This window comes from Marmota flaviventris, chromosome 15 (genome assembly GCF_047511675.1).
Source record: "Marmota flaviventris isolate mMarFla1 chromosome 15, mMarFla1.hap1, whole genome shotgun sequence".
Taxonomy (NCBI): Eukaryota; Metazoa; Chordata; class Mammalia; order Rodentia; family Sciuridae; genus Marmota; species Marmota flaviventris.
In genome coordinates, this window is record NC_092512.1 from 61148229 (window position 1) to 61174241 (window position 26013).

Consider the following 26013-nt stretch of genomic DNA (forward strand, 5'->3'; position numbering starts at 1 on the left):
CACAGCACACATTGATTGTAAGTATTCACCCTTCTTTTACACTCGTCCCCACACCAACCTTGGAACCTCAGTATTTCTAAAATTTATGAGAACATTGGATATAATCCTGACTCTCTTCCAGCCTGACTCAAAGACCTATATTTATGTAGGTGCTTATCTTAACCATCCTTGAGGTGCCAGGGTTGAACTCGTGAATTCATTCACTTGTGAGGGCTCCTCACCTTCAGGTCTGTGACACTGGGTGATGACACACACCTCATGGGTCTGTGTGAGGGTTACTGAGTTAATGTGTGAGATGCACAGAGGTAGCCTGACACCTGGGAAACAGTAAGGATGCCTCCGCTACTGTCACAGCTTATGAGTATTTCTTGCATCAAGAGCCTTGGGCAAAGAACTATATGGCTGAGGAGGGAGAAATGGGAATGATTTAAGGAGGGCAAGGGAATGAAGGGCATGAGACAATAAGTGGTTTTCTGCCAAAATTTCCATGTAGAATCCCAACAGAAATCATAAACACCAAAAAAAAAAAAAAAAAAAAAAAGAAGAAGAAATTGCTGGTGGTTAGTTTGCAGATGCCACTGGGAAGTTTCCCTTTACTTGTTGTTTTCCCACCTCCTGTTTTGAAGGATGGCTCAAGGAATTTGCTGGGGGGTGAGGGTGTGCAGCATGGAACAGAGCCTCGTGGTGTGTGAAGTCACTCAGCCAAACAGAGCATCCTTCCCCTATAGATGCAACCCCAAGGTAGCAGGCCCAGGGAACCAACCAGCTCAGGCTTCTGGCCCCTCTGACTTTGGGAATAGGCAGGAGGGCCACAGACCTTAGGGACAGTCTTCTCGTTTCAGCAAAAAAAAAATCAACTTTGATTCTCCATCAACACTGTGAATTCAATCTTATCATTATCTCCAGTTTACACATGTGGGAAATTGAAGCAGAGTGACTTTTACTCAAAGCCACCATTAGGTAATGCTAAAGCTGAGGTTGAAACTTGGGTTACTTTTTGCAAATATCTTTGCATGAAACCTTTCCAGTTGTGTGTTCCAGAATCTGGCAATTCCTACTGAGCAGCAGGAAGTGAGTGAATAGCATGTGAGTATTGTCGCACAATGATGCGGTAGAACACAGCCCCCCAAAATGGACAATGCTTCTTTGAAAGCTTTGTTTCTTGCTGTGTTCTGCAAACCTAAAAATCACAGTTGTTCAAGCAACCCCAGATCTATTTTGGATTTGTTGACAGGTCAGTAAACAGGCAGACACAAATTCCTGTTGTTGAATAGGCAGAAACCACTATTTTAGCAGCTTCTGCATTGCAGATAAAGAGCTGCTTTGCTGTGTAAACCGACCCATGCTAACTCCATTCTGCACACTTGCTGGGCATGGAAGAGAAGCCATGAAATATATATATTCTCTGCCCTTAAGAAGCCCAGATATTGGGTGGAGACAGAAAAGTGTAAGACAACTATCTCACTATGTGATATCTACAATGGTGGGTGGAGATACATATGGAAGTTAGCAGAGTCCAAACGCAGATTGGCTGGCTCAGCCTGGGAGAGAAGTGGCAAGGCCGAAAGAAGAAATCACCATGCTCCCAGGGAGTAACACTGAGCATGAAAGAGCATGGTGTTTGGGGACAGAATTTGAGTAAGTGTAAAGCAGAGCACACATAGCACCTGGGAGACAGAGCCTCACAAGGTGACAGGAGCCGGATCATGAAAGGTTTTGTATATTCCACTTAGGAAGTTGGACTTTACATTGAGCCAAGAGTAATCATTAAAAAATTTTTAGCACTAACATGGAACTGAATTCTATTGTGAAGTCAGATGTTGATAATCTAGGTGAGAAATCACCAAGCTTCTTTGGGGGAACAGAGACCAGGGGCGGTTGGGAGAGCTGTTAAAGTGGTCTGACTGGGATCTGAGGATATATTCATTATAAAGGGCAGGGCAACGTGAATCTTAGTTCCTAGCCTGAGAAATAAGGCAGAGACAGAAAATCCAGGAGAATGGGCTGGCCTCGGAAGGAAGATGTATATTTGGGTTTGTGATACTGAATTTGTGGTGTGTGTGGGAGATATAAGTGGAGTCCATCAAGCAGTTGGATATGTGGATCTGAAGCTCAGGAGAGAGAATTGAGCAGGAAGCTCTATTTTATCACCCATGAAATCAGTTATGATTTCCCAGGAAGAATGTACTGCACAAAAAAGAAAAGTTATCTTGGAGCAGGGGGTCCCTTTCTGAAATTTCTGTTGGAAACACAGAATCTGAATAAATTTACAAAATTCCTGATTCAGAAATTTAAATGATTTAGGTAAGTCCAAGTTAGCCATTCCAAATAGTAATTATTCTGTCAGACTGTTAGTTAATTTGTGCAGGATGAGAAGAGAGAATGCTTCAGAGGTTCAGAGACCCAGATTCAGTCCTTGCTTCCTCCTAAGATGTGACCTTCCCATTGTCAACTCTGAGCCTCAGACAGGGTGACAGGGATGCTGTGAAATTAGGAAACAACGGAATCAGAAGCCCCAGCTTAGTACCTGCCACAGAACCCTGCACACACACAGCAGTCAATGGAGTGCATTCCGTTCTTGTTAAATGAAAATGTCACTTTTTCAGCAGTGAGCTGAATGGCCGTCAGTTTATTTATAAATCCCATGAAATTGACCTGTCAGTGTCACCTATGACGGGCTTTTAGTTTAGATCTTTGATTTTGACAGGTGCTTGCTAATCGTCAGTTGGGAGTCCCTACTTTGAAAGCCAGAGTTTACTTCATAGGAAGTTTGCTTAGTAGAAAAAGCAATTCAAGGTGCTTTTTTTTTTTTTTTTTTTAAGATTGAATAGTGCAAAAGAAGGTCTGTAACTCCAACTTCCCCCAAATGTGTTTAAGTTGCCTTCCCAGGAGGCGTCTCCCATTTCAGTGCAGTTACAATAGCCCCTCTATCTGGGCTGCACTCAGCATTCTAACAGCATTTCCAAGGAAAGACTTCCTGAACCCAGGATTCTGCTCACTGCTAATTCTGTGCTGCTGCTTTGTAAGGCAGGTGGAGGGGTTGGAGCATGGGGAAGGGATGTTGCTGTTGAGCAGTATTATTTTGTAAACTCTTGGCCTTTTGGGGTATAACTGAGTAAAAAGTATCTCCTAATGTTGGAATTTTGTCAGAAAGTTAAAGGGAAATCAGGTCTAAGAGGTCACCCCCTTTTAGCTGGTGGGAACTAGTTGTCATAGGCTCCTTAATACAGTCCCACTGGTCTTGGAGATAAGATGTTTCAATCAATCAAAAATAATAAGCGCTTGGAAAATGAACAGTTCAAAGACATGCTTAGCTCATATGCTGTAACGTGTAGTAGTTTGATGAAATAAGAATATTTTTTCTTTTTAATGGAGCAACTAAAACATTTACTTTAAAATATAAGAAAAATAATTTAAATTGTAGGGTACCAAGATGAATATTTATATTTCACATCCACATGCCTAGTCCATGATCTTAAGCAGAAGTCGTCTTCATAATTGGCCATGCGAGGCCTTATGGAAACCTGGAAACCGACAAGTGGGACTATTCCCAAATCCAAAGGAAAATGTAAAACATTAAGTTGAAGTAAGAAACAAATGAATTCTGTAAAGCTATTCTTAGAGATAATGGTAAATAAGATGAAGATGATCTATTCTCAGGGAGTTTACAATCTGGTCAGGTCAGGGATGGGGGGATGCAAATAAGTGAAACAGCAGAGTCAACTCAGAGGCCTGCAAGCAAACTGAAAACGATGAGGGTATCAGAAGAACCCTAACAGGAACCAGCATAGCTGCATGGGGTGGACTTTAGAGAGGAGAGTATTCTGAGCAAGAGATATATAATTAACAAGGCTGAGAGAGCTGAGTAATTAAAAAATCTCAGTTAAGAATACACCAAAGATAGACTAAGGAGATAAATGAATGTCATAAATCTGCCCAAGCATATTCATTATAGTAGTCATTTACTTAAGCATTTATAGAGCAACAACCATGCACAAGTACTACTTTTATTTGAAATATGATTTCAAGAAGAAGTAAAACAGTTTCTGCCCTACTAAAGTTAACAGTCCAAGAAAATATTGAAAACTGTGCATCAGCCATTGCTTACCTAAAAGAAAATATGAAACATGCACAAAATGGAATAGTATACAACAATTTGGAAGAATAATATAGGTCATTCATTAATTGATATTAAAAGGTGTTTTACAAATTGTTGAGGGGAAGGGGAAAGTAATTAAAACACATGTATCTGGTTTTATCTGCTTTTTTGCCTATTTCTCCTATAACAATGTGAGCTCTGTAATAAACTCCAGAGCCTGAATAAATGAGTGAACAGGAGGATGGGAAGGACAAGGATTTTACCTGTGGTTATTTCTAAGGACTGGAATTAGAGTTGATTTTTTTAAACGTATTTTTCACTACTGTATGAATTTTCTACCTGAATGTATATCATTTTATAATCTGGCAAAATAGTAAATGTATTTTTACTCATTTTTAACACTTTGATGGAATCCAGTAGCTTTATCAATGAACTTCGGATGGGGTCCTTATTCTTTCCTAATCCAATCCTGTCAACCAGATAATCTGGAAGGCTTCATTCAGTGACATCTGTGTGCTTGGCCCAGTGTTGGGAAATAAGCTGGGAGAAAAAGATACATACGAGATGTTCTCTTCCTTTGAAGAGCTTTTGGTCCTGGAGGGCAAAGAAATGATCTATATATGTCTCCATGGACTTATCCATCAAATGCAGAGTTTTAGGGGGAATTGGAAAGAATATGTGACATGTGACATGTGGCACAGGTGCCTGACCCCTTGAGGGCTATCAATATTGGAAGCTACTATTATTCAAGCAGTGGGTTGTGGAGATGTCAGCAGTAGAGACAAGAAAGAAATCAGTGTGAGCTTCACCAAGGAGCATTCCCTGGGAAATAGAAAGGAAGGAGAAGGCATTCTAGCAAGCAGCAGATACACCCAGTGTCTGGGGAAGGCAGGGAGTAAGAGGCCAAGCCAGTTGACACTAGCATGGTGGAGCAAGTGGTTCCTGGTGGGATAGAATGGCATTTGCAAGGTTAAGACTCTTTGGAGAGGCCCTCAAGTGTTCAGTTGCGTTGGAATATATTGTATCTAATTCAGTTTTTACTAATGCATCTATTGAGAGAGAAACAGAAGTGAGATGCATTAACTGCCTCTACCCCAAGCAGATTAGACTTCATACTGGAGATGGTATAAATGTGTCTGAAAGTTGCTACCCTAGGTGGGTTGAAAGGAGAATGGGGTTTACAAGCATTCTAGTACCTTCCCTGGGAGAAAATCATAGTCACCTGTACCCTGTCTCTTCAGCCCTTCCCAAATGGATAAAGCCTTCAGAGCAAGATCTGCATTTCATTTATTTTTGTGTGATTAGTGCCTGGAATCTAAATAGGTATTCATCATTAGTTGAATGCTTGACAAAATGAATTTTAAAAATACAGGATATGTGTCCTATATTTTTCTAGTATTGACACAATATTTAACATGTATAATATTCATACCATATTAATGATATATAATATTCTCCTGAATAGCATATAAACAAAACATGAAATTTCACTTTCAAGAAGAGGAGGTGGTTCTATAGAGACTGAAAAATATAAGTATGGATAACATTTCTCCCTAGTTCTCCTTTCAGGCAACCAAACTCCATTTCCTGTTTTAATGGCTAATGATTCAAGGCACACCAGGGCTCCTCATGCACAAGGAAATTGATCTGATAGGACTGTTCCCACCAAAATTTTTTCTTACCTGAAGTCTGTGTTATATAAAAGAAGATTCAGAAGGGATGATGTGAGCAGTAGAATTCAGCCCCATTGACACTTGGAAGAGAGAGGAATATTATGAGTACAGCAGTGGCCCTCAGAGGTCCTCCCTTCCCCCTGCAGGGGTTGTCAGTGAGGGGAGGTGATGATGGAACCTTCCGGTAGCTCATAGGGAACCTTTTTTCCTTTTCTTTCTTTCAAGTGCCTATGTCCGGTTCTGCATATTTTTCTTTCTGGAGTCAGTAATAATTACATGGCAGGGAAAATTGGCTTGGAAAATCTTTATGAACTTATCGACTAAGGATGTCATGGAGGCTGATTTATTCTGAGCTACACATTATTTTATACACTGAGTATTTCTTACAATTATAAAATTATCTGTGTTAAGTTAACTACAGTTGATAAATTAATCTCTTTTCAACATTCAAACCTTGAACTCCACCCTCACCACTGCAAAAAAGAAAGACAAAAAATCTTGAAAACCCAAGCACTTAACAAGGTTAATTATGTGAAAATACTTCTTTTGAAAATCTGTCAGCCTAGTGTTTGCAGTTAAATAATGATAAATTTGGAACAATGATACACTGGAATTTCTATTTGTTGCAAATATCTAGAAAGACTAAAAAGAAAACTTTCAGATATGACCTAGTTTGTATTATAGCTTAAGTTCATTATTTTATATATGCACAAAACAAATATTTCTATCTAAATTAGAGCTTCTAGGTAAATATTTTGTAGGCAAACTGTTATGCGATTCGTTGTCCTCTAATGGCAATGAGGGCTAAGTGACTGCAGAAGAGGATAGATCAAGAGGTCTCCTGATTTGGATATTTTTTTCATGCTCTGGCAGCAAGTTTGTAATAAAAAGAATGATTTTTTTATGAGACTGTAATTATTCACAGCAAGCCTAGAGTTGATGTCACTATGAAAAATTCTTCCTTAGAAGATACTCTCAGCAGGAATAATAGATCTAAAAGAAAGGAAACAGGAGTTACAAAGAACACTGACTGTTGCCAGTGACAAATTACATTTGCAAAAGTGATGAGCAGGGCCATTGAAAATTGAGAATAAGTTCAGCAGTAAATCAAAGGCTTCTTAAGTGTAGTTCTGAGTCAATGTTCAAAAGAACAATATTTATGTTAGATGTGTGCTGAGTTATTTTAATGTTCTGAAAAATAATTATTTTGCACATTGATCTTTATAGTCTTTTGTGGTCATACTTTATTACCCAATGCAATTTCAATGTTGTATAACATTTTAATGATAAAGATGTATAATATAATTTGATAGCACACATGATTGCGTTGTCCTATGTTGTATCTGAAGGTTTGCAACGTTTTCACTAGTTCCTATACAAGTTTGTAAATTGCTAATCCTTTTATATTAACTGAACTATAAATAAAGCCACGTAGCTGGCATAAGCTTTTGTGCGCAGTATCAGTGGTAGGCACATAGAATGCACTGAAATATCTTGTACTGTATACAAAACACAACTTCATAAATGATTGGGCTGTAGATCAGTGATAGGACAGGAGCTTAGCATGCACCACCCCAGCTCCCTCCCTCAAAAAAAAGCTAATTAATGAAACAAGTAGTACAAGTTGTATTCATTGTTTTTAAAAAGTAAAGAAAATTATAAGTATTGGTATAGCCAAATCAAATGTAACACATACCATAATTATTAATTAATCTATTACCATTAGAGATGGAGTGATTAACAATTTTAAATAAGCTCACTTTGTTTTAAAGGTTTATTTTCAGTTCTTTCTGGCTTTCATTAAGTGAGACTTTTTTCACCCTAAGGTTGAGAATGTGAATAAAGACAAATATATTTAATGTAATCTTGTGGTAAAGAAGGTATTTATGTGAGAGAGAAGGAACTCCAAGCAGAGTGAAACTGACATTTATTAGTACTATACCCGCAAAGAAGGAACTATCTTCATGTGATTCCTTTAGGATAAGCCCCATGCTAAAGGAGAATTTAATAACATCCCATTTTTTAACTAGCACGTTTTAAAGGGAATTAGTATTATAAGAAAAATATAATTTTCATCTTTTATTTAGTTATTAATATGTCTTAAGAGTTCTAGAAACTTCCATTTAATTGTCTTAAATATTCATCAGTTATTTTATAAATATACCAACTAGCACATAGCTTAAACACGTCAGCTTATCCTTGGTCTTAACATACCATCTGCAGGCACTTTAAATAAAGACTTTAAATATTTTAAGAATATTAATATAAACAGATTCAGATCAAAATATCCAACATCTTTGTTAAAAATACTGTAATTCAAATCTTGGGTTTCTAATGTAAGCACCTATGTCCCTTAATCAATGTAAACATAATTTTAGCAAAATCTTTCTCTCTCTCTCAGATAAACCCTAAGGAAGATTGTAACATTAAATATATTAAAGCACTCTTTTTATGAGTAAGAAACAATAAAAAAACAGTGTGTGTCTCTACAAGTTGCATCTTATTTTCAAAGTTCAAAACATAAATGTTGAAATTCCTTCTTTCAGTTTCTGAGATTTGAAGTTCTGTTTTCTTTTCCCATTGGCTTGTATGGTTGTGTCATCTTACTCCTATCAAAACAGATACGGATATTTAAATATTGAGCTAAAATATGCATCGGTGCCAGTGGTGTGCTGAGTGGATGGTTTAGAGTGGAAATTTTAAAATACTTTTGTCCAGGTCTGTTTTAATTCCTTAGCTTATACTTCCCCAAATTGTGAATGAGGCAAATCTCAAAACTCCCTTTGTTCTTTGTCGCCTGTGCGTTAGCCACAGGTAATGTGCACCCTTTCCTCCTGCAGAGAAGCATTGTGGTGGGAAAGCAAGGGAAATGTGAAGGTCACCAAGTGCACCCCAGACAGATGACAGGTCCTGCCAGCATGCAGAGGCTGTGGACTGTACACCTCCCTGAGCCCTTGGGTTGCACTGTGGGCTTGCCCGGTACCCACAATACTAGACAGAGGACACCAGGCAGCCCTTGTGCTCCATCATATACACTCAAAAGTGTGGTGAGGGCTTGGGTACACCTTCAGAAAGCACATTGGGATGGTGTTATTCCAAGCCAGTTAGTATAAATACACAGTGAGTTAATTGGGTGGGCACTCACTCGCTCTCTCTCTTAACAAAGAGAAACATGTAAAAAGCTTCTTAACTCTTGGACAGAATTTCCTAGCCACAGTGGCTGGACTTGACATACCTAATCCAATTGTCAGTGAACTAGAAGCAGGGATCTTCAGGTCTTTCCCTTCCAGGGGCTTGTTCCTTGGCTACCCCTGACCCCCGAACTTCTGAATCATAGATGCTTTCAGAAAAGCAGGCTATCAGATTACCCATTTTACTTTTTTTTCCAAAGATGTCATCAAAATATCCAGGGAGTCAGAAGTGATTTGCAAAACCGACTTTGGAAAGTCACTCCCTTAAAATCTCTGTCACTCTAACACTGGTCATCTATTCCATTTAGACTTTCTATGAAAACAAGGACCATGCCGATAGATCCCCAGGTGGATGTTTTTTAAAACATTTTAAGTACTACTGATCACTTGTCAAAAATCAAGCTTTCAGACAATCGGTGTGAGTTTGTCTGCGTAGTACAACTATCCCTGCTCCATGTGTAGATCTTCCTGTTTAGAAATAAGAGGAATATCTTAGCAACTTGTCGAAGTCAAAGGTCTCAAGCAAGTATCTGTAATGTTCAGTAAGGAGTTCAGATGTAATTAACTAGTGACAGGAGGGGACGAAGAAACCAGTGATTCTTTCCGGCTTTGGCAACTCCAGCTGGTCTTAACAGGCACACTGATGTTAAGACACAATGAAAAGAGCTACTTCTCTAGTGACTTTTCTTTTCTCCACTTTGTAAAGGAAGGTATTGAAACAATTAGTTGGCAGTATGGTGCTAGTTTTCTTATGATAAATCTGGAACATGGAAAAAAATATAGCCTTGGTCAGCAGAATTTGGACCCGGTAACTCAACTTCTCCAAAAATACATTTGTCATTTTTTTCATATTGTTCCCTTTCATAATGTGCAAACTGCCCTGAAGTCTTCTTAGAGTCTCTGTTTATTCAAAGGCTTCGGGTTTACTCTGAGTTTGTGTTTCTAGTTTCACGTTCAGAGCGTCCATGTGCTGGCTGTTACGTACTTGACTTGGCACAGATAATAAGACTCGTTGTAACTGCCTTAATTCTCTTTATTAATTTTCCTAAACTAGCTTGAATCGTATGGTGTATTTTTACATAATTATGGTACAAGTGAAAGGCTTGGGGGGAAAGTACAACCACTACAGTATCAAAGCAGAATAAATATTTGTAGAAAAATTCTGCCATAACTTAATATTTTGCATATGAGCCCCTGTACAAAATCAGAGTTATTCCCGGGGCTTGATCCAAAAGAACAAGTCTGTGGCCCACCCCTAGAAGACCAGAGATGATGATGGATCAGAAAAAGGTCAGCTTGAGTTGCCATGCCAAGAATAATGACAGACAGAACCAAGAAGGTAGAATAACAGTACAACCAGAGTTCTAAAAGCAATTGTGCGCTTGCCGCATGGCTGTGAGATCGGACCCCATGTGGCTTTCTGCCTACTCCCTCCACCAGTGCTTTTATTCAGCTGGCTTGCATGTTGGCAGTTTCCCCAACCATCCAAGTGAGCGTTTTATAATCTAGCTGTGTGAGTGCTTGGATGCCTGTGAGCTGAGGGCCAGTAGTAACTGAAGCTTACTAATTTTATTTATTTTACTCCTCTGTGAAGCACAGGCCGTGTCACATAAAAGGAAGCCAGGCTTGGGTACACTTTGATCGCTTGGTTTGTGGTATTTATCTGAAAGTGATTGCAGGAGCCTGTCATGTTAGACCAGAGGTTTGCAGGCTAATACCTGTGGGCCCAATGGTGCACCTCAGATCATTACCATCTGCCCTCATTTAACGCCCCCTCCCATGACTGTGGTCTAATCTGTGTTCCTGGGCCTCAAACCTCCTACTTAGGATGCCTGTGTCAGGGTGACATGTGAAAACCCAGGCTCTCACCACCTACAATTGCACTGTGTATGTACCATTTACTCCTGGCAAAGACCCCATAACCACAATGGCGCGCCTTCTGGACAATGTCCCTCTGAAGTGCCAATCATTTAAAAGCCTGTTAATGACATGAAGGGTTGAAGCTTGCACTGGAGGATCCAAGCTCCAGGCTGGGAAAGGAGTTATGGTCACAAAGCTAAGACACAGTAGGTGTGAAGCCAAGGGGAGGATACATTTCAAAGCTGGAGTTCCTAAACTCCAAATAACTGGTAATCCACAAAGGACCTCAGTCGTGACATATTGAATAGGCAGGTATCTGTCATGTGAAATTGAGGGGAGGAGATGTGAATTTGGGGTCAAAGACACAGTGTCTCATTAATTATCTTACATTATTTAGCTCTTCCAAATCTTCATTTCTCATTTCTATAAATTAGGTTATAACATTATTGTACTTTCACCATAAATTCTGCTCAACAAGAAACAGAAGTCTATGTGAGTGAGAGAAATCATGTGCCTACGTGTACAGGATCTCCACAAGAAATAGATGCTGAATGTCCCTTATTCGAATTTCTTGGGACCCAGAGTATTTCAGATTTTTTGAAATTTTGGGATATTTGCATATTACATAATGAGATATCTTGGGAATAGGAACGAATACTCTAAAACATAAAATGCATTTATATTTCATCTGTACTTTATACACATAGCCTAAAGGTAATTTTATATACCATATTTTTAACACACCTGCATTTTGACTGTGACTTGTCACATAAGATCAAGAGTGGGATTTTTCATGTCAGAGTTCAAAAAGTTTTAAATTTTGGAGTATTTCAGATTTCCTATTCTGGAATTAGGGATGCTCAACCTGTATAACAAATGGTTCTTACTGATATGTTTGGCCAGTGCTTTGGGGGAAGGAAATGTCTGCTCTGTGAAGGATACAGAGTGTCAGTATAGAACACTTGGTGATCAAGCATCAAAAGGTCAAGTGCATCCTTGTTGCTTTAGGACCTGGAAATGGGGGTGGACCAAGCCCAGGATGGGAACAGTGGACCAATGCTTTAGTGAGATCAAAGTTCCATCATTAAGTATAAAGTTTTCCTAGTGAAGGATAAATCACAACTTTGTCATGCACTGGCCCCTGCCGCAGTCTGGCTGGGCACACAATCACGAGCCACCACACAGCTTGTAGATTCAAACAGCAACTCTTTATTCCCGAACTCACACCAGCCGTCTACAATCACGTTCTGGGGAAGTCCACGTTCTCTGCCCAAATCCACCTTCTCTGCCCAAATCCACCTCCACTGGGCTTCTGTCTCCCAAAATATACTGTCTGAATCACGTGAGAACTCAAGGGGAACTCAGGCAGCAGGATACGCCCTATTCCCAGGAGGAATAATCTTAAACCTTAAACCTGGAACCTAAACTGGGAACGCCCTAAACACGATTTATCTTAAAACCGGGAACACCCTAATCTGCCTTGGTCCTTGAGCAAGGTCACCTACATTCAATGTCGCTGCAACATGTCAGCAACATGGGGTACGCTGGCAAGGAAATTGTCATACCTACTTGGCTAATGGCTCCCAGCATCTCCCCCCTTCTGATTAATTAAACAACAAGCAATGTGGCTTAAGGACCGTGCCTGGTAGGTTGTCCAATTCAACATATGGTTCTTACCCGTCATCGGAAAACTGACCTTTAGGCGTCAGCCTCCTGTCTTAGGTTGATACCACTGCAATTGAATCATACCCGTCACTGACTACCGGTCCAGCATACAGCCATACTTGTGGATAGGTCTATGCACCAGTGGGGGGGTGAGGTTCTTTGCCTCACCTCTGTTGGCCCCCAAATTTGGCCTTGGTGCCAGTGGGGGAGTGAGGTTAATGTGGCTTATGGACCGTGCCTGGTAGGTTGTCCAATTCAACATATGGTTCTTACCCGTCATCGGAAAACTGACCTTTAGGCGTCAGCCTCCTGTCTTAGGTTGATACCACTGCAATTGGATCATACCCGTCACTGACTACCGGTCCAGCATAAGCCATTGGCCCCCAAATTTTAGACCATCACTAGCAGAAGGGAGGAGGATACAGAAATGCCACGACACCAAGCCAATTGACGGCTCCTTGGGAAAAAATTGCATCACTGGTGACACCATCAGCAAAGATATGTCAGCACTACCACAATTAACATGGGGTGCGCTGGCAAGGAAATAAAAATTGCATCACTAGTGACACCATCAGCAAAGATATGCCAGCATTAACACAATTTGCTGCACCAAACGATAGTTACATAGTCCAGGCAAGTTCTGCAAGCAGTTCAAAGCAGAGGAATCTATCAATATGTCCATTTCCTCCCAAAATCCGTTTCCTCCCAAAGTAAGTTGACTCTTTGATTGATCATTACTTGTTGAGTTCTTCACCGGCACTGGGATGGAGATAGGAATTCTGGCAATGATGCTAAAGAGACATTATCCTGAAAAGAATTATTAAATATAATGAAAAGGAAAGGTGAAAGTAAACAAACAGATCTGTTAACCTACTTTAAAAACAATCCTTAACAGCCTTTTACCTAATTTAAACTAGTAAACAAACAGATCTGTTAACCACCTTTAAAAACAATCCTTAACAGCTGTTTACCTAATTTAAATTAAACCATTTAAATCACGTGAATAAAAATAATAATAATTCGGATCCATTTTTTCATGAGCGCTCCTCATATAAGAAATATGGACATACGCACATACAGACATACAACACAAAACACAAGAGTGTACACAAACGTACAACACATAAGAAAATAGTAAAGGCCTTGTAGCTTTACCTAGGTGAAATCTCCATTGCAATGTTTAAAAACTCCACAGTCAAAAAATAAAACTGATCAGAAAAACATTAACCTAGGTTTGTATGAGCTCAAAAAATAAAAATAGAACCTTATGATGTGGAAAAATGCAATAATAAAATAGCTATTGAAAAAAGCATCCTGGTTAATCACTGTCGCAGATGTAAGAATGGCCAAGCTGGAGTTCTGGATATCAGCTGTTATGGATTTGAGTCAAATCATCTTCTTTTCAATCTGTAGAGACTGTTTTAGTTAATCTTTCTGGAATCCAAATGGGCTGCTGTTCTCCCTGTGGAAAAACACAAACAGACCCCCGACTCCAGACAATCACTGGGTCAGGACCTTTCCATTGTCCTGTTAGAATATCTTTCCAAAGTACTTTAGGCTTATGTACATTTTTTGGATACATATGTCTTTCCGCAGCACTAAGTCCTGATGAATCCAAATTTAAAAAGTTTAGAGTAAAAAGCGTTATTTTAAGTTTATCTTTGGGGGATATATACCCCTTTCCAATTCCCTCTTTTTGCTTTAATAAGTATGTTTTAATAGTTTGATGAGCTCTTTCAACTATGCCTTGTCCCTGTGGATTGTATGGGATTCCTGTTATATGAGTAATACCAAATGATGAGCAAAATTGTTTAAAAGAGGTAGAGGTATAGCCAGGACCATTATCGGTTTTTAACTGTTTAGGAACGCCCACAGTGGCAAAATTTTGTAAGCAATGAGCTATAACATCTTTAGTTTTTTCTCCGGCATGAAGGGAGCCCATCAAAAATCCAGAAGAAGTATCGACTGTAACGTGTAAATATTTTAATTTTCCAAATTCTGGCAAGTGTGTGACGTCCATCTGCCAAATATGGTTAGGTATCAGTCCTCTAGGATTGACTCCAAGATTAACTTGTGGTAAAAATGTCACACAATTTTGACATTGTTTTATTATATGTCTGGCTTGTTCCTTAGTTATTTTAAAACGCTTTTGTAAAGTATTAGCATTAACATGAAACCTTTTATGAAAATTTGTAGCTTCTTCAAATGTAGAGAAAATATGTATGTCATGTGTAGTTTTATCTGCTAAATCATTGCCTAAACTAAGGGCTCCAGGCAATCCTGTATGTGCCCTAATATGTCCTATGAAGAATGGATCTTTTCTTTCCCAGATTAGACTTTGTATAGTGGAAAACAAAGAGAAAACAGTAGAAGAAGGGGAAATCCTACCAGCATCTTCAAGAGATACTATAGCATTAACTACATACTGACTATCAGAAAATAAATTAAATACAGAATCTTTAAACATCAAAAAAGCTTGTAAAACTGCATTAAGCTCTACCTTTTGAGCTGATTGTTTGGGTACTAAAAATGTAAAAGTTTGATCAGGGGTAACTACTGCTGCTGTACCATTATTTGACCCATCAGTGAAAATATTTGGAGCATTCATGATAGGTGTTTTTCTTGTCATTTTAGGAAAAACTACAGGATGCTTAGACCAAAAAGACAACAAAGGATTAGATGGTAAATGATTATCAAATGAAACATTAGATTTACACATGATTATTGCCCAAGTATTTAACTCATTAGCTAATTCATCAATTTGATCCATAGTATATGGAGTAATAATTTTATTGGGAGAAATTCCAAACACTCCCTTCGCTGCTTTTATTCCTTTGAGTATTAATTGTCCTACAGCCTCAGGATACCTAGTAAGAATAGTGTTAGGAGAATAAGATAAATGTATCCATAATAATGGACCTTCTTGCCAAAATACTCCTGTAGGAATATTTTTTGTTGGTAGTACAATAAATAATAAAGGCAAACTTATATCAATTCTATCCAAATGCATATTTTCCATATATGTTTCAATAATTTTTAATGCCTTTCTTGCTTTAGGAGTTAACATGCGGGGTGAATTTGGATCTGATGGACCTTTTAGAATATCAAATAAAGGTCCCAATTCTCCTGTTGGTATACCTAGATAAGGCCTTATCCAATTTATGTCTCCCAATAACTTTTGAAAGTCGTTAAGTGATTTGAGTTGATCTACTCGTATTTGAATTTTTGGTGGACGGACCATGGTTGAGGATAATAGAACTCCTAAATAATTAATTGGAAAATTTAATTGTACTTTATCTATTGCTATCTCTAGATTATAATTTTTTAATAAGTTTGTAAGTGTGGCATAACATTCCAGCAATATGTTTTTATCTTTATGTGCCAATAATACATCATCCATATAGTGAAATATTTGTAGTTCAGGATTTTGATTTCTAAGTGGCTGGATTGCTTTGTTAACATATATTTGACACATAGTTGGACTGTTAGCCATCCCTTGAGGGAGTACTTTCCATTCATATCTCTGATCAGGACCTTCATGATTTAATGCAGGGATAGTAAATGCAAAACGTGGACTATCCTTGGGATGAATTGGAATTGAAAAAAAACAATCTTTAATATCTATAGCTAAAACATGCCAGGTTTTTGGCAAAGCAGACAATTGAGGAATCCCTGATTGAGCAGGTCCCATAATAACCATCTCATTATTAATGGCTCTTAAATCTTGCAATAATCTCCATTTACCAGATTTCTTTTTGATGACAAAAATGGGAGTATTATGGGGAGATATGGAAGGTTGTATATGTCCTTCTGCTAATTGTTGTTTGACCAGATCATGGGCTACTTGTGTCTTTTCTTTAGTCAGGGGCCACTGAGGAACCCACACTGGTCTTTCTGATTTCCAAGTAATTTTGATTGTCTCAGTGGCCCTTTCTGAAAATCCAACCCATGTCTGTCTGTTCCTTGATCTATTTGTACTGGTGCTGCTATACCTTGCCCTTGTTTTCCTAATCTTTTTTCTTTCCTAAAGCCTTGTCTAGCCCTAGTAGTGGGCGAATTAGGATTGATGTTATTTGTTAATGTCAAACCTAATTGATCTAGGACATCTCGTCCCCATAAATTTATAGGAAGATGATCCAATACATATGGCTGTATAGTTCCTTCACATCCTTCAGGATCCTTCCAATCTAATATCATAGAACTTCTATGGGGATTAGTCGCCACTCCTAGGCCTCGAAGCGTTTGAGTGGCTTGTTGTAATGGCCAATGTTTTGGCCATTCTTGACGAGAGATAATGCTAAGGTCAGCTCCTGTGTCCAGTAGCCCATTAAACTCATGACCTTGAATATTTAGTTTTAGCATTGGGCGAGAATCTAAATTTAAAGACAACATAGCCCAATCTACACCTGTGGAGCCTAATCCCCTGGAACCTCTTTCTACACTATGACTAGGAAATTTATTATGTAGGCTGGGTATTATTAACAACTGTGCTATTCTATCTCCAGGTGAAATTACTGATATACCTCTTGGAGAACTAGCTATAATTTTTATTTCACCTACATAATCGGGATCAATTACCCCAGGACTTATCATAAGTCCTTTTAATGTAGATGAACTACGTCCCAGTAATAAGCCTACTGTTCCTTGGGGAAGAGGTCCTTTTACTCCTGTGGGAATGATTTGAACTCCCATCTCTGGAGTTAATACTGCTCTGGCAGAGGCGCAGATGTCCAACCCTGCGCTCCCTCGGGTTTGTCTGATGAGGGATTTAATGGACAATGTGTCCTGGGCACTAGCCTGATGGTGTTGCTGGGTTCCTCCACTGCCCCGTATATTTGTGGTTGTGGGCCCCGGAGCATTGGGCCCCCCTGTCCGTTTTTTGGCAATGGAGCCTGATGCCTTTCTCCACGATATCTTGGATAAATACCTGGTCTTTGTCCGTTTTTTGATAAGGGAGTACCTTCTATGGTGGTTTGAGAACGGCATTCATTAGCCCAATGTCTCCCTCTACGGCATCGTGGGCAAATACCCGGTATTCTATTCCTTTGATACCTACTTTTGTTAAACCCTCCTCCTATGGGGCAATTCCTTTTAAAATGTCCTGTTTGTTCACAATCATAGCATGTTTTTGGCCTGGCATCTAAAGCCTGTTGTACTGCAGCTGCCAAGACTTGCCCTTGTTCATTAATATCTCTACATAATTTAATATATGTGTTTAAATCTTCATGTCTCCATGGTCTAATAACCTCTCTGCAGCAACGATTTGCTTGGTCATAAGCCAGTTGTTTTATTAATGGCATTGCTTGTTCTGTATCCCCAAAAATTTTGGCAGCCGTTTGAATTAGCCTATCTACAAAGTCAGCGTAAGGTTCATTAGCTCTCTGTATTACCTTAGATAGCTGACCTTGTAAATCTCCATGTCCTTGTAAAGTCTTCCATGCCCTAACTGCGTCTGCAGCAATTTGTGCATATATAGCAGGATCATATTCAATTTGTTGCCGTTGACCCTCATAAGGTCCTTTTCCTAACAACATATCTAGATTTCTTTGAGGGTAACCGGCTGCTGCATTTCGCCTAGCTGTCTCCGTGCAAAATTCCTCATTGGCAACCTTCCATAACAAATATTGTCCTCCATTTAGTACAGATTTACACATGCTAGCCCAATCTGCTGGCGTCATGTCCAAGTTAGTAATGGACTCGACCATGCTTACCGTGAAGGGAGCTTGGGGGCCATAGGTTGTTACAGCCTCCTTTAACTGCTTCACTGTTTTAAAATCTAATGCACGGTGAATTCGCTGCCCTCCTGCCTGTTCAAGTACAGGGCATGCTAATCTTTGAGGTCCTGTCTCAGGATCCCATTTATCAACTACGGGGTTTGAGGGCCACTCAGCTGTCTCCATCGGTGGGGCTGTTGGTTGAATTACGCCCTCTTGTGATAAAACGGAGTTAGTAACAGCCTCCTGTTGTGGCCTTTTTCCTAACAACCCCTTTTCCTTTAAATTTTCTTCCTCTGTCTGACTAGCTCGAGAGACCTTCTCTTTTGCTTGATCTAAAATGTCTTTCTCCATGGTCTGAACCTCTAACAATTTACTTAACATCTTTTCGGTTTGTTTTTTACTAATTTCTAATCTACTATAAAGATAACGCAACCCAATAAGATAGCACAAAACAAAGCCGAAACTGAATGAAACAAAAACGGAATAAAAAATCATTGTATCAATTTTCTCTTCCTCAGGGCCGACAAACTTCAAACCTTTAGTCAACCATTTTTTCCAGTTTGCCTGAGAAATTTCTAGGGATAGGCAGCTTGAAACAAAAACAAGATAAATCAAAACAATAACACATTGTTTTTTGAATTGGTCACCCATTCTTTCGCTCTTCCTCAGGGGCGAGCAATTTCACTTACCTCTAAACTTCAGAAGTTCCCCGTAGGGGCCACCAAATGCCGCAGTCTGGCTGGGCACACAATCACGAGCCACCACACAGCTTGTAGATTCAAACAGCAACTCTTTATTCCCGAACTCACACCAGCCGTCTACAATCACGTTCTGGGGAAGTCCACGTTCTCTGCCCAAATCCACCTTCTCTGCCCAAATCCACCTCCACTGGGCTTCTGTCTCCCAAAATATACTGTCTGAATCACGTGAGAACTCAAGGGGAACTCAGGCAGCAGGATACGCCCTATTCCCAGGAGGAATAATCTTAAACCTTAAACCTGGAACCTAAACTGGGAACGCCCTAAACACGATTTATCTTAAAACCGGGAACACCCTAATCTGCCTTGGTCCTTGAGCAAGGTCACCTACATTCAATGTCGCTGCAACATGTCAGCAACATGGGGTACGCTGGCAAGGAAATTGTCATACCTACTTGGCTAATGGCTCCCAGCAGGCCCCATTCGTCCTTAGAATGTATTTGCACTATATGGATATATATGTGAGAATTGGTACAGTTAACATGTGAAGTTATATGAGTGGATGAGCCCTTATGCAAAACACATTTCTGATTTTGAAATCCCTTTGGAAAGGAACTGACAAAAATAAAACAAAACCACAACTTTTTACCCCACACTTTGAACCCTTTCTAGCTCCTATACACATTATGAGGTAAGTGATTTGAAGGTAAAAAGAAACAGGGTCTTCAAGATTCTTCCTCTTGCCTTTCTGAAGCTTGCTAACTCTACAGTGCTCCTCTGTGTCGCTAAACATAGGTCATTTCCTTGAGAGAATGAGGGCTTGTGCAGTAAATACCACTGTCTCCTGCCCACCCCATGGTCAATTGAGGCTAAAGGTCTAACATAGACAGTCTGAGACCAAAAAGTTGTTTTGTTCCTGCCACCACAGCTCAGGATCTGGGAGTCATCACTAGCAAGCCACTATCTGTCTGAGTGCTTCCATCACCAAAGTGGTAAACACTGGTGTGTGCCATCCTTTCCTGACCTAGCAAAATACAATTTCACTCCTTTAGAACTCTGCAACCCTCAGCAGAGGGGGTTCATTTTGGTCCCAGAGAGATTCTGCCAAATCTATCATAATTAATTTATCACAGTAAAGTCAATTAATTTTTTTCTTCCCTGCTAAATTGTAAGTGCCTTGAGGACAGAACTGCTGATTTGTGCACTGCTTACCCAGCTCTTTGTAGTGACTGCCAGCCTAGTGACTCCTCCCTGGATCTCCCCTCCTGCCTCAGAGCCTTTGAACTAGTGAGTCCCTTGCTCTTTCCTTTTCCCAGATACCCATTTAGCATTGCATATCCGCCTTGCCTGGTGTATTTTTTCCTCAGCATTTATACCACTATCAAACCTACTGTATTTTTTGCATGTTTTCTTGTTTGGGTGTCTCCCCTACTAGAATGTTAGTTCCAAGGTGGTAAAGATTCTTGTCCATTGTGTTAAATGCTGCGTCCTCAGATCCCTAGAAAGCTGGAGCTTCTTCGTAGATAACCCCACACGAGTAAATAACCACCTTTCTAAGCTAAGGCACCCATTTGCCTGCTCAGATGGTTGTGGGTACAGAATCCATCAGGAATCTTAAATCACTGCCTCAGCCCCCAGGAAGGTCTCAGGCCAGATACCCAATAGAAAGTAGGTATCTTTTGGCATCTCAAGCCTTACCAACTGCAGATTAATGCATAAAATGTGCTGGCCTGGCCCCTAGAAATGTGACTGCTGTCCCTAGACTTAGATTCAGTAATGATTTCACCTCCAGACAGCCCTATCATATAGTTTTTGGAAATTTATTTCAAAAGTACAATGGAATGTACTCTTTTAAATATTTTTTAATTCTAATTAATTATACATGATAGTAGAATGCATTTTGACACATCATACACAAATGGAGTATAACTTCTCATTCATCTGGTTGTATGTGATATAGAGTTACACAGGTCACATAATCATATATGCACATAGGGTAATAATGTTGATTCATTCTACTGTTCTTCCTACCCCCATGCCCCTCCCCTCCCTTCACTCCCCTCTGCCTAGTCCAAAATACCTCTATTCTCCCCACCCCATTTATTGTGAATTAACATTAGCATATTAGAGAAAACATTTGGCCTTTGGTTCTTTGGGATTGGCTTATCTCACTTAGCATAGTATTCTCCAGTTTCATCCATTTATGGCAAAGGCCATAATTTCATTCTTCTATAAGGCTGAATAATATGGAATGTACTTTTATGAAATAGTGCTTACTTTCCCATGGAATCCTGTATGTTCTTGTCCTCAGTGTAGTACACACTCAGGGTTTCTAGGAATATATTTGGCACCTGGAAGTAGACTCAGCTTCCATTTTGGTCTTCTGGGTCTGTGGAATGTTCTAGTAACTTTAAACTTTGTTGCTTTTCAAGAGCTGAGGGCTCTTTCTGTTTAAAGCCAGTGATTCTTAAATAGGGTCTTGCTCTCCTCCTTCAGTTATCTAATTGTCCGGATTTTTTTAAAAAAAAATTTTGGAGACTAAAAGATGACCAAACCCAGAAGGCATACATGAAAACCCAAAATTTGGTTCCCAAGAAGAAAAAACAAAAACTTGGTGGCTTCAAAAAAAAAAAAAGTAGAAGAAAAGTTCATATTCCTGCTGGACACTGAGTTTCAGAATACATGCATGGAAGCAAGGTACCTGCATTTAAATTTGAGGGCGAACACACTCATGACAAATTAACACATTTTGCAGTTCTGTTGTGAAATGTTGCAACGGCCTCCGTAATATTCTCCATTCTCCCAGGAATTAAATTTTAGCAGGTAATCATCAAGAGAGCAATATTATTGTTTCTCATTAAAGTTTTTGAAATTTTTAAAAAGCATTAACATTTATGCCATTTTTGCAAGCTTAAGGAATCCCCAGTATGTATTTTATACATTTGAAGTTTGTGCAGTATTTTTTCTATCACTCATTAAGTAAACTGAGTAACAATTTCCAAACCATATTTTACATAGACATTTAATGTTTGTTTGTTTTATCATTCTTAATGGTGCTAATTAGGCTCTTTCAAAAATGCTTTTGGTTTTCAAAACTCTTTTCATTAAAATGATTCTACAAAAAATTCTCCTGATAAGGAAAGATTTCCTTTTTGCTATCAAACCAAAGTTGCTTTAATTAAGTCATTGTGGGGTGAGTTTGCTCTCAACTAGTAAAAGCCTCAAGCTGTTGACAGTTAATTACAGCTAACCAAGATAGGGAACAGTTCTTCCAATGAAGGTCTGGGCCAGGAACAATAAGTCTTAAATAAAGCTAGCAGGAGAAAACAAATACAGGGTATAGAAGAATAATGGGGACAGCGGAGCTGCCAACAGAGGTAGAAGATAAAGGAGTCCTCTGTTAGTGGAAATTTACAACTAAATTAGTTTTTAAAAAGCATCACCACACCCTGCTCTTCCAAACCACTCTTCTAACTCCCAAGTTAACCAGGGAATTCTGGGTCCGCTTCTTTTCCTTGGATTAAATTATTTTTAACATATCTTTTTTTTTTTCCCCTTTCAGTTTTTCAACTTCCTCCCCTCAGTTCAAAAATTTCTCTTTCAGTACAGTATGGCCTTTTACCCCATCTCCCTCCCCCAACTACACACTGTAGAAGAGTAATTTACTAACTATCATAAAAATTGCATTTCTGGGTAAAGATCGGCGATTTCTTCTCCCAACTTAGTGCAACTCTTTAAAACTGGAATGAGCATGCTGTTGCAAACACAAACAATGACCATTGTCTCCTCAAATAAGATTAAATTGTTAACTCTGAGAAGTTCCCCACTGTGTTTTCCAAGAATGACCTGTTTTACAAATGTTAAATTCACAGTCAGCATGTGAGGGCTCCTAGACCGCCTTTTCCTTTTTTCTTATCTGAAGTTATAGACCTCAGGAGAGTGGGCGGGTTACAAGGTCAAAGTCTTTTCCTCCTTGGAACTTGCTGCTTGCTGGGAGAGGGCTGCCTGGAAAATAGATGCTTTGGAGAAGAGGTTGGGGGGTCAAGATTTTAATTCTGTTAAGGAACAGCTGGTTTGAGTTTCTTTCCATTTCTATCTCCTGCTCCCTTCCTCACAAATCCATGGAGAGAGAATTGTGCAGAAGGAACCGGCAACATAAAAATATACCTTCCATTACTGGAGCGGTTCACATATGTCATCTCCGTTACAGAGTCAGTTGCCGAGTGCTAAAGAGGGGTGCTGCTTTTTATAAAATTAACTTTATCTGAAAACATGAGCAGAGCCTGAATCAGAAGAATCTATTCTAATACAGGGTATTTGCCTAGAAATTTCTTTGAGTATTATTAAACTTAGTTTAATGAAGGCCTCAGGGATATTTAGAGTCTAAATGCAAAAGGAGTAACATCTATGTTACTGGTTTCTGGCCTAGACACTTTGTCTATGTCCAGATTAGTATGCCTTCATTCATTCCTCAAGTGTTTATGTGGCACCCATTCTTAACCACAGCCAGGTGAGGGGCTGGAGAGGGCATAGGGAGACACGCTAAGGCTCCTGTACAAACAGGTGCATAAACATTCTCTTGGTCCAGCAAAGTTTTAGCCCAAAGTTAACAACCTGCTGTTCTGAACAGTTTATACACTGCTTGGAATTTAAAATCAGATCTGTTCAAACTAACATGGTATAACAAACTCATAAATTCAATATTTAAAATGAACATGTAATACCAAACTGTAAAAAATAACAGTTAAAAAAAATTGAAAGAAATGTAAAACAACACATGGTTTGATTATTTTTATTTAGGTGCTGAAGTCTCCTGTCCTTTTTTTTTTAAAAATCCTGTGTGTGTATGCGCGCGCATACACACACAGAATAAAACTCACATCTCTCAAATAAATGGCAAACTAGTAACAGATTTTTTGTCTGGGCTCCTCAGCACACTGGCCTCAGGCTGTGTTGGTGTGTGGCTCAACAGCAATCAGAGGTCATAATTTCATTGGCAGTTAGCATCAGGTTTAATTTTTCTAGCATGTTACATTTACCAAAATGTCTGGTTTCAGTTACGCTCAGACACTGACTGAATCAGTTTTGAGCAGCGTGATGTCTTAAGGTACCTGAGGTTTATGGAACACACATGCTAATTGTTTTCAATCACTTTCTTTTCTAAACACAAAAATGTGTTTTCTGAAGCTGAATAACAGTAGTCCTCGATGACATTGCTTGTTTCCCACAGAAGAGCACCGCAAGTAGGTAAAAATGTCAATTTAACGAGACTGCCACCTACTGATTTACATAGTAGAAAAATGCTCCATTTAAGGTGTTTTTTTAAAATGACTATATGTGGCTTTTTTAAAAAAAAATACCTTTCAAAAAACTGATGTATATCATTTTGATTGCATTTCAGGAATGTGACCAAGTCCATATAGATGATGTTTCTTCAGACGATAATGGACAGGATCTAAGGTGAGCACCATGAAATGTGAATGAATCTTCTCCCTTTTATGGCTTAATTGTTCATCTAATTAAGATGAATTTTCTGTTCAGTTAACTTTGGACTTCTCTTGCATCTAAATAGCACATATAACTTTGGAACAGATGGCTTTCCTGCTGCAGCCACCAGTGCTAATTTATGCCTGGCAACTGGTGTCCGGGGCGGTGTGGACTGGATGAGAAAGTTGGCCTTCCGCTACAGACGAGTAAAAGAGATCTACAACACCTACAAAAACAATGTGGGAGGCAAGTGACCATCACCAGGGCCTCAGTGCAGTTCAAATGCCAACAGTACCGCTCACTGTTGGGTCACACTGTTTGGGACATAATTAGCTTTTTAAGGACAGTTGCATCTCACCAGCACTTATTCTGCTGTGATTTAGTGTCAGAAATATCAGAATAGAGACTGCTACCCTGTTTACCTAGTGATGTGACCTGGGGGAAGTCCCTTGACCTCTCCAATTCAGTTGTCCTTCCAATAATATGGGCTTAGCAACCCCTAACCAAATCACAAGATGGGCTGTTAACATTCCTTCTACAGGGTGGATGCTTGCCTTAGCTTGGATCTGTTCCTGTGGTTCACAGTGGCTAGGATGGCTTTAGCATTCACAGGGAATATATGGACTTTAAAAAAAAAGATGGAAAGTGTAAGGATAGATTTCCAACATGGCTGTATTCAGATGTTCAAGTGATATCATCAAGAGAATCCATGCTTTCCCTCTAGAGAGGAATCATCTGATTGTTCCTCCCAAGAGGTGGGAAAATGACTACCAGTAGATCCCGGTCTGTATCTTACCAGTTTAGCACTTTCTGGGTAAGGAAGAGCTGTCTTTTCATAGATTCAGCAAAAGTTCTGCCAAGACTGATTTTCACTGGCAAAGCCAACATCAAGACACACCTATACTGGCAGCCAGAAGGTTAGCTGAAGTGAGGAAAATAGATGACCCAAAAAGAAGGCACGCTAGGAATGCAAAGCCAGCAAGTGGTCCTTATAAACTAAAACATTTGTCACCTGAATGATAATATGTGAAAATGACTTTGTATATTATAAAGCTTGAAGGCGATGTTGGTAATGATATTAAATATTTATACAGCCGGAGAAATGCATTGGTGAGGAAGTAGCTCATATACTCTTTTAAATCCCCAGGTCTGCTTGGTCCAGCTAAGAGGGAAGCCTGGTTGCAGTTGAGGGCTGAGATTGAAGCTCTGACAGATTCCTGGTTGACTCTGGCCCTGAAAGCACTCTCCCTCATTCACTCCCGGTGAGGCACCCTTGGGGTCTCTGCTGGGACAAGAGTGCCTCTGGCTTGTTCATTTGGGGGATTCATTTTTCAACAGTCTTTTCTTTCTGTTCCCTTAGGACTAACTGTGTGAATATTTTAGTAACAACTACTCAGCTCATCCCTGCGTTGGCAAAAGTCCTGCTATATGGATTAGGAATTGTATTTCCAATAGAAAATATTTACAGTGCAACTAAAATAGGTGAGCTGTTTTTTTTTTATTATTATTATTTTTATCAACTCTTTCTGGGTAGTAAAAGTAAAAGTAAATGAAACTTATTTTTCAGAATTCAGAATACTTGAGAAATAATTTTCAAAATCAGTATTAGACATCAAGAGAAAT

At 39.3% G+C, this 26013-nt stretch overlaps 1 protein-coding gene across 7 annotated transcripts in view; it reads left to right on the forward strand.

Moving 5' to 3' along the window:
* The window catches only part of Eya1 (EYA transcriptional coactivator and phosphatase 1), a 150086-nt gene that overhangs the window by 111403 nt on the left and 12670 nt on the right, over positions 1-26013 (forward strand). For all 7 annotated transcript variants that reach the window (XM_027947492.2, XM_071601995.1, XM_034635755.2 and 4 more), the window contains 4 exons: positions 24305-24363; positions 24476-24636; positions 25538-25652; positions 25751-25872. In XM_027947492.2, the coding sequence (XP_027803293.2) occupies positions 24305-24363; positions 24476-24636; positions 25538-25652; positions 25751-25872 (457 nt within the window). The remainder of the gene's footprint in view (positions 1-24304; positions 24364-24475; positions 24637-25537; positions 25653-25750; positions 25873-26013) is intronic.